The sequence below is a fragment of the Lacerta agilis genome, chromosome 13, assembly GCF_009819535.1.
Source record: "Lacerta agilis isolate rLacAgi1 chromosome 13, rLacAgi1.pri, whole genome shotgun sequence".
Lineage (NCBI taxonomy): Eukaryota > Metazoa > Chordata > Lepidosauria > Squamata > Lacertidae > Lacerta > Lacerta agilis.
The window spans coordinates 19,320,068-19,334,509 of record NC_046324.1 but is presented as its reverse complement, the minus strand read 5'-3'; the positions used below and the strand labels follow the sequence as shown (position 1 = coordinate 19,334,509).

General features: G+C 47.6%; 2 protein-coding genes across 3 annotated transcripts; one reads left to right on the top strand and one right to left on the bottom strand.

Moving 5' to 3' along the window:
* Positions 1-542: 542 nt before the first annotated feature.
* On the bottom strand, positions 543-11,287 carry SELENOS (selenoprotein S). 2 transcript variants are annotated; one of them, XM_033167402.1, is made up of 6 exons: positions 11,184-11,287; positions 7,737-7,865; positions 6,044-6,150; positions 4,195-4,284; positions 3,781-3,859; positions 543-1,264 (listed from the first exon to the last, which is right to left on the bottom strand). In XM_033167402.1, the coding sequence occupies exons 1-6, from the start codon at positions 11,254-11,256 to the stop codon at positions 1,185-1,187; spliced, it is 558 nt and encodes a 185-aa protein (XP_033023293.1). In that variant the 5' UTR covers positions 11,257-11,287; the 3' UTR covers positions 543-1,184. The 2 variants fall into 2 exon arrangements, with proteins under 2 accessions (XP_033023293.1, XP_033023294.1); XM_033167403.1 differs by having other exon boundaries at positions 3,781-3,856.
* Positions 11,288-12,540: 1,253 nt separating this feature from the next.
* On the top strand, positions 12,541-14,212 carry LOC117057139 (F-box/LRR-repeat protein 14-like). The gene has a single exon (XM_033167942.1). The coding sequence runs from the start codon at positions 12,602-12,604 to the stop codon at positions 14,147-14,149; it is 1,548 nt and encodes a 515-aa protein (XP_033023833.1). The 5' UTR covers positions 12,541-12,601; the 3' UTR covers positions 14,150-14,212.
* The last annotated feature ends 230 nt before the right edge of the window (positions 14,213-14,442 follow it).

Sequence of the window (14,442 nt, the reverse complement as noted above, 5' to 3'; positions counted from 1 at the left end):
TTGCAAAAGACCCATGGAAGATCATCTCGTTAATTTCATTCGTGGTTTGTTCCTGTCCTTGGTCTATATAAGTACCATATATTCTAATTTGGCGTATGTTAAAAGTTGTGTGATTTTCATATTTTAACGTGCTCTTTGTATTTTATGAGCTCTTTGTATTGTATGTAACGTGCTCTTTTTATTTTATGAGCTCTTTGTATTGTATGTTAAGATTTGAATTTGTAGTGTTTTGCTGGGGCTGATGGGGGTTGGAGCATGACAGTAACATATTGAAAGCCACAGGTTCCCCAGTAATGCTCAGAGCCAAGCTCAAAACAAATCCATCAATCATGCTACCTGACCACCTTGCCAGCAGGAAGTTTGGGTGGAAAAGCCAGTTAGGAAACTGTGGGCAGGAAACCCACCTGGTCCTAACACCCAAAGCAGTGGCATTCTAACCTAACCATTACTTGCACTGACCTGTGCCAGCACACTTCCCCAGTGTCAGTTTGTTTTGCTACTTTGAGAAAATTCCAGTTTTGATGCCTGAAGCTCACTTTTGAAGAGGGGAGGGGGGTAGCACACGCTGCCCTTTAAAACAGGCTTTTCTCCAGCAGAGTCCAAACCACTCTCAGCAGAAGGTTAAGTCACAAGCCCTCTTGCAAGGCAGAATGGGCAACATCCCCATTTCACAGAAAAGGCGTCTCAAAGTAAAAGCCTGGCCACCAGCCTCTCGGAAAGGAAAGGAACTGTCAGCACCCGTCCCACGAGCATCGCTTCTTGTCAACGCTCACCATTTATTTTGGGTAGCTTGGCTATATTAAAATGTTTTGGAATTCAATGCTGCACTCCCCTACTCAACGCAAGCATTTCTGCTTCCCGGATGAAATGATTCCCCCCCTTCCCCTGATGCGCTGTTCCTGTGTTTCTCCTGATCCCTCCCCCTAGCCAATTTCAAGGGGCGCACGGAAGGAAAAGAGGCAGGAATGCCCCAATGTGCAAACTGAAGTACCTGCTCAGGGCTTCTGCAGACAGGATTCAGTAGCTGAATCCCACCCTTCATTTCACACATATTTGATGCTGTTACAGTGCTAAAAACAGCCCCCACCCCCAAGTCCCTGTGCCAAGCAGCCCACAGACAGCCACAGTTGTGGAGTTAAGTTAATGCCTGCCGGTGTCGATGGACAGCACCAGCAGAATTAGCCTCATCCACCCGAGGAAGGCCCGCGGCGCCCTGGTCTCCACGAGCAAGTCCCGCCACCTTCTCCAGAAAGAGGGTTGTAACCTGGGATAAGAGAGGAGCAAGAGAGAAACCATAGCATGACTGTTCAAGGGAAAGAAAGGGAGTTACAGCACAGTCTCTTGAGTGACTTGAAAATGTGGTCCAGACATTTGGCTCTAACCTCACTTTTGAAACCAATTACAGTGGTGCCTCGGAAGTCAAACGGAATCCATTCAGGAAGTCCGTTCGACTTCCAAAACGTTCGGAAACCAAAGCGTGGCTTCTGATCGGAAGCCCCATCGGACGTTCGGGTTCCAAAGAACATTCGCAAACCGGAACACTCACTTCCAGGTTTGCGGTGTTTGGGAGCCAAAACAGAAGAGTACCAAGGCATTTGGGATCCAAGGTACACCTATGGTCCACTCACTTTTCTACCACATCAATAGATTTCAACAATTTAGGGGGTGGGGGAAAGTCTCCCTTTACATCACTCGTGATTTTTATGAGAATTCAGTTCCATTGACAGGTGCACCATTACAGACAAAATAGCAACACTTGAGGCTACAGGCCTATCAAATACTTCATTTTATTACATTGACTGAAGTTAGAGCCAAGTCAATACTCATTATTCCCCTTTGAAACTTTTGATAGTGCCAAAAAATATGCTAATGACAAAGGGATAATATCCTGGATATGCTGTATCTTGGAATCAAATAAGGCTGGCTCTTATGATGGTTTAAGGACTTGTTGGGAACATGATTTAGATGAGCTCTCCTACTGCATGGGTTAACATTTGGGACAACGCCCCATCTGCGCTGGTTTTAATCTGAGTATGTGAAAATCTCCTAAAGATAGTCTGCTATTCCTATTTGTCGTCCTACATATTAAGCAAGATTGACCAATTAAAAGCTTGACCAATTAAAAGTGCTGGTGTGAACTGGGTCATAGAAATTGTGAGTAAAACGGGACAAAAACTTTTGCCAATTCCCAAACGGGATCTCCTCTTTATTAATTGCACCCAAACTCACTACAAGAAGAACATTGGAAGCTGACTTGTTTTTAGCACTGCCATGGTCAAAGCTGGAGCCTGTCCCTCATGGAGAAACTACTAATCCATCACTTTCGAGCCAGAAGGAATCAAACTACAGAAGACACATTCTCTATGAATTGGTTCGTGTTTATTCAATATGTTGCAACCAAAGAGCATGGTTTCCATCCTCCATTAACTCAAGGAAGCACTGGTGCAAACACTTTGAATGGTTCTTGAAATTATAGTGGACCCTCCAGATATGAAATTAATTGGTTCTGGGGTCTGTTCGCACCCCAAAAATTATGTAAACAGAGGCATGCTTCTGCGCACAGCGTGATTGAGCACTTATGTGCCCGCATGTGTGGTGAAACCCAGAAGTATACACTTCTAAGTTTGTCGTGGCCGTAACCTGTATACGTTTCATTTCATGTTTGCATATGTTGCTTTGTAATCTGATTTAAACAATAAAAAGAGGTGTGGGGTTGTTGTTTTTAAAAAATGATATAATGGTGACCTCCAACTTAGTAATTGGTAACACAGAATCAGGTTTGCCTGTATATACATGTATGAATGCTAGCATAGCCATGTGAGGCTCTGTTTGGGCTAAATCAGTATTCTCATTAATTAAATGATTGCTTGGTTATTTTTAATCAATGCTATGCACCTGAATTTATTGTATTTTATGCTGGAAACTGTCCTGGGATATGTTGGTAAGATGAAGGGCAGTCTACAAATTAATAATAATAATAATAATAATAATAATAATAATAATAATAATAATCCCTCTGGACTAGAAATCTGGACAGACAAAAGAAAGTACTTTACAAGGTGCATAGTTAACAAATTGAATTTGCTCCCCCAAAATGTAGTGATGGTTGCCAACTTGGATGGCTTACAAGAGGATTAGACAAATTTGTGGAGAATAAAGCAATCAATGGCTCCTAGCCATGCTGGCTATGCTCCACCTCCATGGCTGGAGGCAGTAATGCTTCTGAGTACCAGTTGCTGAGAATCACAAGAGGGGAGAAGGTTATTGCACTCAGGTCCTGCATCTGGGCTTCACATGGGCATCTGAGCCGTTGGTCAAATCCAGCAGTGCATTTATGTTCTTATGGGCTACAACAATTCCCATTGGTAAAGCTGATTCAGGGAACAGGAAACTGGCCAATGCTGAGTTAGCCCATTAAGCTGAGCACTGCCTCTGAATACCAGTTGCAGAGAATCTTAAGTGGGGGAGAGTATGCTGTTTGCTCAGGCCCTGCTTCCTATGGTCATCTAGTGGACCACTGTGAGAACAGGATGCTGGACAAGATAAAATAGAAATGGTCTGATCTGGTAGGGCTCTTCTTATGACAAAGCAAAACTTGTTCCAATGTGTTGTGAACACTGCAAGGCATAGGCTTAAGCGGGACCTCCCCATCAGCAGATACTTTTCCCATTAAGCTGCATGCAACTGTGTTGAACCAGTCACAGGGAGCGCCCGGCAGGAGGACAGAAGTAAGTATGAGACCCAAAACCTTGTTTGCTGTTAAACAGACTTGGAACTTACCAGCACCTCGCAAAGGTTTCCTGTTGGGTTTTGGCTTTGGGGCAGAAGTCGCTGCAGACGGTCCAGGCTCAGGTTCCTGCTGTTTAGAGGAAGAGTTACTTCAGCAATTTTAGCTCATTCTCAATTTTGAATGCAGTGGTACCTTGGTTTTTGAACGTCTCGGAAGTCAAACGTTTCGATTTTTGAATGCTGAAAACCAGGAAGTAAATCCTTCCGTTTTGGAACATGCCTCGGAAGTTGAACGGCTTCCGCTGATATTTTTTTTTTCAATTTTCTCTATTGATTTGCAAACCACCCTTTGAGCCTTGGTTTCTGAATGTTTTGGAAATCGAACAGTCTTCCAGAATGGATTACGTTCAAAAATCGAGGTACCACTGTATATTTGTCCCTCCCTTCCCAAAGGACCAAACCAACCTGATTCCGTTTCAGGGTCTCCTTATAACTTTTGCCTTCCTGCATGCTTTCCCACATGACAATCTTCTGCCTTCTCTTCTCTTCTTCAGCCTAAGGGGCAACAACAGATTTATTTTAGATTATTTTAAAAAGCCTGGTTACAAAATGTAGTTCAGACCTGGGTGAGCCACCCGACTGAATGTGCGTCTCCCATGTGCCAACTCAAATTATCAGCGCCATGTAACATTCATTCTGCAGTTGCAAGGAATGTGGCAGTACCTAATCTCTGGAGCTTCCTGCCTACTGATAAAACTGTACTGTTTTCCATTCCTGCTAAAAAAAAAAAAAAACCACCCCAACCCATTTTTATTTAAGCAATCCTACTCAAGAAATGTCAATCTTATCATGTATATTTGCTTTTGAAATACTATTGATTTGATCTACATTTTTATAAATGTATATTGTCACCTTGTTTTTAATGTCTGTTGATGCATCACTGTATTCTTATGAATATTTTATACTATCAAAGTGCTTACGAGTTTTATTTTCGGTTAATCATGCTGCATATAAACCTTATTCAATAAAGCAAGCGCAGCTTGCCAGCCATAGCAGACCTTGGATCAGCCTCCTCTCTTGACTGCAAGCCTGAGACTTGATGATAAGGGACCTGGGAAGCCACAACAAACAGCTGATTGGGTCATAAGGTGTGCAAGCCTGGTTTAGGCAGACAGAAACAGAAAAATCTGCAACCAGGTCCAAGAGTCAATGATTAATTGCAACATCTGCTACCTAAGAGGGTGCAGAGTTGTTTGACAAAGCCATGCAGTGTTTTGCTTTCGTGGCAGTGGAGCTTGCTTTCCAGAAAGTATCCTCACAGGGTGGTACCTAGATACAGGCTGAATAGCTAATATGCAAGGTCTACAAAATGATACACCTTAAAAAGATAAAACAAACACCAGTCAACTTCTTTTAAAGAGACAGGGAACTCCCCTGCTGTTGCATTCAAAGGAGAACTCTCAATTAAGTAAGGGCCTCCGTCTGGTGGCAGAGTGTCCCTTCTCTCGGCCACAGGGGGAAAGTACCGAGCAAAACCAGCCTTCACTTGAGCAGGCTTAGAAATGCTAAGTGGGCAGTAGGAGCAGGAAGGAGCAGGCACAAATGGCATGGAGAGGCCACTGCAGCCATTCAAGTTATACAGGATTATTGCCACCAGGCCCAGTAAGCTTTCTGGGGGATGATTTGGAGAGACAGGCTCCTCAAAACAGCCGCAGGCACACGAGTGATGCTCTCATCAATTCCAGCACAACTTTCCCCCACCCCTAGCCTTGAAAGGAAAAGCATCACCAGCCACCATCTACTTTCCCCAAATACCTTTGGCCCCCAATGCATTCAAGGGTGGAATCCAGAGGCACCAGGGCAGAGAGGAGGTGGCTGTGGCCACTGCAGGGACCCAGCCTAGAGTTTCTCCTTTCAGCACCAGACACTTACAATTATTTCCTCCCCCACCCCTAAATTTCAAAACCTGATGTCCGCTCTAGTGGGCTTCTTGGGGACCATGGCATTTGCCCTACCATGCTGGGTGCTGTCAGCGCCACTGCCTTTGAATGCAGTTCTCTCCATGGCCACATAACCCGAATCACTCATTCTTGGGCAGGCAAAAGTAGCTTGGAGGGCAGCGAGAGATGGCACTCAAACGGTTCACCAGTTCTTTTTCCCCGTAGGAGGGAGGGAGTACACAAAAGGCCAACTCAGGGTAGGGTTCTTATTTCCCCCCAAATGCAAGGAGTTGGCAGGCCCACGAGTCAGCAGTGTCTTACCAAACATTGGTTTGACCGTCAAACGCAAGGCTACCTGGCTTGAACAGCATTACCTTCTTCTGTTTTTCTTTGAATTTTTCCGCTTGCTCATTCAACTCTTCTTGCATGCGCAGACGGGCTGCGAGCAGAGCTTCCTGTCGTCTCACCACAGCATCGGGTTCTAAACCAACCACAGAAGAGAGTTATCAAAAGCTGAGATCACAAAGTAGTCCAAAGAGGCTCAAGCTACTTTCATCCTGTTGGATATCCTCTGTGTGTGAGAGAGAAACATTTGTTCCAGAAACAGAGAAGTTCCAAGAAGCAGCAGAAGGCTGAGCTTATTTTGTCTGTGCAAGGACACTTTCCGTGGGAAATGTTCTTTGGACACGCAGAATGTGACAGGAAGTACTGATAACAATGTTTCTGTGTAATTTGTTGTGAATCTCTTGCTTGCGTCTTGCGGTGAGAGAAGCAGAGAAAGAGTCTTGGACTCTTGCTGGACTCTAAGCATGCCTTGACCATGGCAGTGGTGAATGTCTGTATATATTTGCTACCAATATGCTTTTATGCCTGTCAAGTAAACCTCTACACTTGACTGATTCTTTATGGCATCCATGAGTGTTTACTGCCTACTGTGTGTACCTTCAACCCCAAAGACAATTCCAAGGAAGGAGCTGCGTTGAGATGTAACTCTGCTGAGTATGGATAACGGCACAAAACGCACAGCGAAAGTGATGCCGGACCCAATCCTTCTAAATCATCCACCAGAGGTTGATGAATTGATCCAACCGTTCCAATATAAGCCAATCCCAATTTAGCTAACTTCCTCCACAACACCGTTCATAATTCATTAGTTAACCCCCTCTGCATTATTTGACTGGTTCACCTGAATAGTCAAACTGAAATCTACAATTCACTAATTGTGAATTGTCACCAGGGTCACTCCTGGCACTTTCAGACGTTTGTCTTGTTAACAAAGCTTGGTGGAAGACCAGATGCTGTCTGCTGTCTAGAGAACGGGGACATTGCTTCTGCACACTTCTGAAAACCTCCTGGGTCCCCTTCCTACAGCAAACCCCCAAAAGGTTTGGGGACCCTCCAAAGAATCACCTGGCTGAAGGGGCAAAACACCCACCCAGACCCAGGTGTGCCAGAAAGATACAGTTGACTCCCCACTTTACACCTGGGTTATGTTCCAGGTCCCCATGTGCATAAGCAAAATTGCGTAAAGTCGGGAGCACCCTCAAAACACTGTTAAAACACCCTCTCTGCCACTCTCTCTTCAATCCACATGAAAAATACTGTATCCAAAAATATCTACAACTAGAATTGAAGCTCTGGGGCTGGCTGGAGGCTGGAAGATACACAGGAAAACAGCTGCTGCGCTACCCTGCATATCATCTGTTAGGTCGGGGAGAACAGGCACACTAGATGCCTGCCTTCTCATTGTGGTCATCAGGCCTCTGTGACGGGAACAACCAACAGTGCTGCTCTGGATGATCTTAGTGAATGAGCTGGAATATCATTCATTCAAATGGTCCTTAAGACACCCTGGATCCAAGCTGTTCAGGGTCCAGGATACCTTAGCCCTTATATCCCAGCTCTTTCATGAATATCATCAGGAGGAGAAACTATGGCCTGCGTGTGTGTCACACATAGGCTGTGCACACAGATTTAGCTGTGTGAAGTTTTATGGCATGTGTGTAAGTCACTCTATATGGCAAAAGCAGTGTAGGACAACACATCCTCTCCCAATCCCATACAAACCAACAGCTGCTGCATCCAAGCGGGGCTGCCTCTTGCCTCGAAAGCTTCGCGAGAGCTTTTGTACAAGCAGATAAATCGCAACGGAGCTGAGGAGGATGTACCACCCATAGTCTGCAAAAAGTGAGCCCACTGGAAGAGAACACAAACAGATACAATAATTAGGCTTGGCTGAAGGGCAGCAGGACCCATTGTAATGCCCATAAGATGCTGATGGACTCTCATCAGTCCCCATCAGAAAGTCCATTGGATAGGGATGGGAAGTAAAGTCCAGCAACCACTCAAGAGGTGCACAGTCTCTTGTGTACTCTTGTAGTTACTGGGGGTTAGAGAATTTCCCTGTATCAGGAAGTTTTTAATGTTTGATGCTTTATTATGTTTTATTATATTCTGTAAGCCGCCCAGAGTGGCTGGAGAAATAATAAAACTATTATTATTAACACCTACTATATTCCTTCATGAGACGGTTTCCTGAGCTTCTTTAGAGAAGTTTCCAAGTACTGTATCGTCCTCAAGGGGACAAATAATTTTATTACAGAGGAGTTAGTTAGCTCTTCTGTCATTTTTTATAACTGATTTGAGGCTGCAATTTTGGCCAAAACCCAAAGTGTCCCGTTCGAAATTTGAACAGATACAGTTGGTGGAAAGGAGTCATCAGCTCTGCCTGCAGCCTCCTGCACACTACCAAGATCTGCTTCTTTGTGCAATTTCTAGTTTGCCTCCTGCTCAGGTGACTTTAATAAATTCCTGACTGACTCAATTATAACTTAAAGATAGCTTCAAACATTCAATGCCCAACTGATCACTGCGTTCTGCAGGAGAGGGCAACTTGCAGATACCATCTTATCAGTAGGTCTATTCAACACATTATGTGGTGGTACAGTACGTACCCGTTGGAGCTTCCTCTTGTTACATATCAGAAAAGTGACATCTTTATAGTTTTTTGTGCCTGTTTCCTCTTCCAAAAAAGCCTTATAAGTGGAGATTCTTATACATGCGCTAGTTTTAACAGAGTTGAATCCAACATTGTCTGCTACTGCAGGTACTCTTGTATTAGAGAACAGGTGAGTTTTAATGCTGCAGAACAGACAGCATAAGCTATTGTGCAACATATTTACCAGTCATCTACTCCCGCATTCTTTTGTGCAACAATGTTTCACCAGTGGAACAACTACACTAAGTGACTTTCACTTAGTGCTACATTGGATACACCCCATATTTATATATGCAATGGTTTACTTCTTATGTAATTTTACGGTATTGTGAAGTCACTTTGAAATGTTTCATAGGAAGCAAATTCATAAATTAAATAAATAATTTTGCTTTCAACATTTTTATCCTAATTTTTAAACATGAATTCCAGCCATCTTGGCTACGAAGTGTCACAACGTAACATTAATAAACAAAATTTTTAAAAACCCATGAACTCCCTACTCACTGGGACAACAGGTAGAAATAAGTCTAGAACGAGAATAACAAACATGCTAGTTCCACGCACCTAATCCACAAACTGGAGAGATAGCTTCTGAAGTGAGGAGCCTGTTCTGCATGTTCCCCCCACAAGAAACATTTAGTATGCTAGAAAACCAGGAGTCTAAAATGCACAGCATTCCCCCATGAGTACAAATGGACCTTAGAGGCCGGAAGTTTTCTCTCTGACGTGTAGAGGGTGGGGTGAATCTAGCCTGCTCTCCTTTATCACGTGAGCGATCTAGAACACCTGAATGCAACTGCAAGTTATCAAACAGATTAAAGGCAAAAAATCTCATCTGAGAGGCAGGGAAAATAATAGAACTGATCATTTATTTTAGACAGCTATACAAAGCGTCAAGATACAAAGTGCTGTTCTGCTAGTGCAGCAGACTTCCACTTGCGCAAGGGAACTTTCCCCTGCTCTCCTCCGTAACCCCTGCTCCCCACCCCAATCTCTACCCCAGAAAGATGGTGGAATGTCTGCAGCAGATTTTGAAAGTATGCAGGAAGAGGAGAAGAAGGGGAAGTCCCACTGCATGAGCAGAACACCTTTATTATGAACAAAGCAAATAAATCATAAACCTAACTAAATGTAGCCACTGTAAGGTGCCATTTGTAGATTGCTGCATGTCACTTTGACAGCCACCCTTGGCTGAAAAGTAGGCCATAGGTACAATGCCATATTACACACAGTACATGGGACACACAGTACATGATGTGGCACTTTTGTCTAGGTCTCGTCTGAGCCTGGATGGGGGATTGCCTGGGAATGCAAAATCCCATTAACTATAGATATAAACTAAACAAATGATTAGTACCCCCCCCCCAAAAAAAGAATCAGAGGCAGAAGAATCTACAGGCTGCTTGATACTGCATGTATCGAGGTGGCATATGGCATATGTTTCTCCTCATTTAAACCCTACAACAACCCTGTGAGGTAGGCTAGGCTGAGAGGCAGTGCCTGGCGCTAGGTCACTCAGTGAGCTTCATGGCCAAGTGGGGATTTGGACCCTGGTCTCCCAGGTCCCTGTCCAACACACTAACCACTACACCACACTGGCTCTCACACTGGCTACAACTTCCAAGATTTAGCATTTCTCCCTACTTTCCAGCTAGGAACAGCACAGATAAATGAGATGGCAGAGGCCTGGCACTGTATTTGGAGGTGCTGGCGGTGCTTTTTGCAACAACATTGGTGCTTTTTGTAGCCTTTACATCCAAGATAGCACAGCAGATTCACCCTCAATTGGAGGTTGCCATATTGCTTGCCCATGATTCCAGCAGGTGCAATGGAGACTTCTGCCACATCCTAACCACCCCACCCCACCCCAGCATACCAGATTAGAAATTAGCATTGCTCTACTTGTACCTGCATTAACTGGCTTTCCTCCTCCCTCCCCATTCCTTTCCCCTCCTGTATCATATCTATCCAATTGTAAACCTTTGCAAACCTCCACAGAGCGCTTAGAACATTGTAGCAAGCCAGCCAGCAAACCAGTTTTGATTTATCACAACATAGGCTTTAGGAACATAGGAAGCTGCCTTACAAAAAGTCAGACCACTGTTGGCCCATCCAGATCTGTGTTCACTGTACTGGGATTTCAGACAGGAATTCTCTCACAACCTTACTTTGGAGATGGCGGGCACCTTCTACACGCGAAGCAAAGGCTCTACCACTGACAGCTACAGACCTCCCCCTGTGACAGATTGCAAGATTAGGCAGTTGAGAACACCTGTAAATTCACCTGCCTTTTGAAAAGGCGCCACAAAACGCAGCTGCTCCTCTACAGATCGACAAGCAGGCGATTTAACACCGATAAACAACGACGACCCCTCTACTTTGCCCCCAGACAGCGCCTGACAGCTTTAAGGTATACTATTCCTGAAAATGGAGGCTCTTCAAGGGCCGCTTACTGGCCCCTCCGCCTCAAGAAAGCCATATGCTAATCCCCTCCCCCACCCCAGAGACCCCCTCACCTGTCTGCTGAAGGAACTGGACCCCTTCCCGCTCCAGGGGCGGCTTGTCCTCTTGCGCTGCCCCCAAACCCATCTCGCAGCAAACCCGGAACTGCAACTGATCCTCCTCCCCGGCAACATCCGGGTCCTGTTAGCTGTAATCACCACGCCACTTTCGTTAACTGTCCAATGGAAAAAACCGCACCTCAGAACTGCAGTTCCAAGCCAATGAGGGCGTGGAGAAGCTGAAGCCAATCAGGAGGAGACAGGAGGGGGGAAACGATGCTCCTCGAGGAAAGTGGAGGCGACAGGAGGGAGGAGCTACAGCCAATCAGGAGAAGGGGGAGGAGCGAAAGTTAAGATGACTGGGCAAAGTTTTGAAAGCAGTCTTCGCGCAGCGCGCTTTGCTAGGGAATAAGGTCTATGGACTGCAAAAAGAGCAAACTTATCCATCCTTAAAGAAATCAGCCCTGAGTACTCACTGGAAGGACAGATCCTGAAGTTGAGGCTCCAGTACTTTGGCCTCCTCGTGAGAAGAGAAGACTCCCTGGAAAAGACCCTGATGTTGGGAAAGATGGAGGGCACAAGGAGAAGGGGGCGACAGAGGACGAGATGGTTGGACAGTGTTCTCCAAGCGACTAGCATGAGTTTGACCAAACTGCGGGAGGCAGTAGAAGACAGGAGTGCCTGGCGTGCTCTGGTCCATGGGGTCACACACACATACATGTATAAAACCCTCAACCCTCTCAAGTTCTGCGAAGAAGCAGAAGGGTCGCAGCTGGTTCAATCCAGGCCGGCCTTCGCCAACCTGGCGCACCCTGAAAGCTTGGAACCGCAACTCCCATGATTATTAGCCTAGGCTCGGGCTCGCCGCTCGCGGGAATTGTAGCTCACCTGGAGGACAGCATGTTGGGCAGGGGGGCCAACTTGAATAAAATATTGGGGGGAAGGGGTGGAGTGGAAGCAGGCAAGCCCACACCGCATAATCGATCACATGACACGGCACACGCACACCCTATTTGAATGGCAATGCCTATCAACTTTGGGGGGCGGCCCCCTCAAATATTTTATGGGGCGGACCTCGGAGCTGGCTCCTAAGATTTTTGGGGAGGAAGCATGGGCGTAGCCAGGATTTATGGGGGATGCAAGTTTCATGTTAGGGGGACAGAACCTCAATTAAGTATTTTTATTGATATACTTGATTGGGGGGGGGGCAGCTGCCCCCTGCTCCCCTTCCCTTGACTACGCCCATGGAAGGAAGATATGACTTTAGATCCTGGGAGGGGAGGGGGCTCTGGCTTCACCCGCCTCATCGCTGGGCTGGGCTTCGGGCACAAGTAGCGTAGGCGGGTCCAGCAACCAGCTAGTTTCGAGCAGCGCCGGGCGGCTAAGCAGACGGACGGCGAAGTTTGCTCGTCTGCAGCTGGGCTCTGCAGGCAATGGGTCCCGGCGGGAGGAAGCGAAAGGCGCCCCTCGAGGGCGGCGGCGGCGGCAGCAGCAGCAGCAGCAGCGGTTCCGAGCAGGGGCCGCCGCCGCCGCCCATCTCTCTCTTGCCTCCGGAGCTGCTGATCAAGATCTTCGAGTACCTGGACGACGAGGACCAGGTCCAGGTGTCGCAGGTGTGCCGCGACTGGCAAGCCGCTGCCTACCAGGTCTTGTGGTGGCGTGCGGAGGCCCCCGTGTCCCTGTGCCAACTCCGCGCCGATCCTTCGCTGCTGGCCAACCTGGCAGCCTGGGGCATCCGTCGGGTGCGGATCGTGATGACGCCCTGTGTCACCATGGGCCCCGTCACCCACGCAAGCTGCACCCCCGAAACCTACAGTGAGCTGTGCCGGGCTTTGCGGGCTGGGCTGCCCTCCCTGCGGGCGCTGAACATGACCGGGTGCCCATCCGTCACCAAGAGGAGCCTGGCGCAGATTGCCAAGCATCTCAAAGGCCTGGAGGAGCTGGTGCTGTTCGGGTGCAGGCAGGTGAGTGACGCGGGCCTCCTGCTCCTTGGCAACAGGCTGCGGCACCTCAAGAAGCTCAGCCTGGACCACTGCGGCCTGGTCACCAACGTGGGCGTAGGGCACTTGGCGGGCATCACGGCAAGCGGCTGCCTGCAGCTGGAGTGCCTCAGCCTAGAGAACTGCGACCGACTCAACGATGTTGCCGTCCACTACGTGGCCCAGGGCCTCCCCCGCCTGCGCTACCTAAGCGTCCGCTTCTGTGGGGGTATCAGGGATGGGGCTTTGGTGCCCCTGTCACGCCTGAGCAGGCTGAGAACCCTCAACCTGAGCTTCTGCCAGAGAATCACCGATGTGGGCGTTGGGCACATCGCGGGCATCACTACCGACGGCTGCCTGGAGTTGGAGGAACTCGACCTGGCAGGCTGCGGCCAGCTCAGCGATCTTGCCGTCCGCTACGTGGCCCAGGGCCTCCCCCGCCTGGTCCACCTCAGCCTCCGCTTCTGTGGGGGTATCGGGGATGGGGCTCTGCTGTCCATGTCGCTCCTCAGCAGGCTGAAGAGCCTCAACCTGAGCTTCTGCCAGAGAATCAGCGACGTGGGCATTGGGCACCTTGCGGGCATCACCAGCCGTGGCTGCCTGGAGCTGGAGGAGCTCGATCTTGAGGAATGCGAGCGGCTAACCAATCTCGCCTGTCGGTATCTGGCCCAGGGCCTCTCGTGCTTGCGCCACCTCAAACTCTGCTGCTGTGAGAAGATCAGGGACGAGGCGCTGCTGTTCCTGTCGGGCATGAGGAGCTTGAACATCCTCGAAGTAAGCTACTGCAATATCACCGATGAGGGGATTGGGCACCTGGCAAGGGGGTGCTTGCCCCTTTCTACCTTGAACATTACCTGCTGCGAGACTCTGGGAGATGCAAGTCTGGCTTATATCGCACAGGGTTTGGGCAGCCTGCGCAAGCTCTACCGCTGTGGTTGCAACTTCAGCCTAAACGGCATGCTACAACTGGAGCAACAGATGCCTGAACTGTCGATTCTCTGAGGCTGATGCTCAAAACAGCTATGTAATCTTCCAACAGTTTGCCTACTGACGTAGCTAGGATAGCTCGGTCAGTAGAGCATGTGACTCTTAATCTCATGGTCATGGAGCCCCATGCTGGGCAAAAGATTTCTGCATTGCAGGGGGTTGGACTAGATGACCCTTGTGGCTCTTTTCCAACTCTACAATTCTATCATTACTGTTGCTTTTCACCAGTGCCTTTCCGTTTTGATATTTTTTTTCCTGATAAAAAGCATTTGAAAACTAAGGGCGTTTGTTTATTTTCTCCTCTGTTC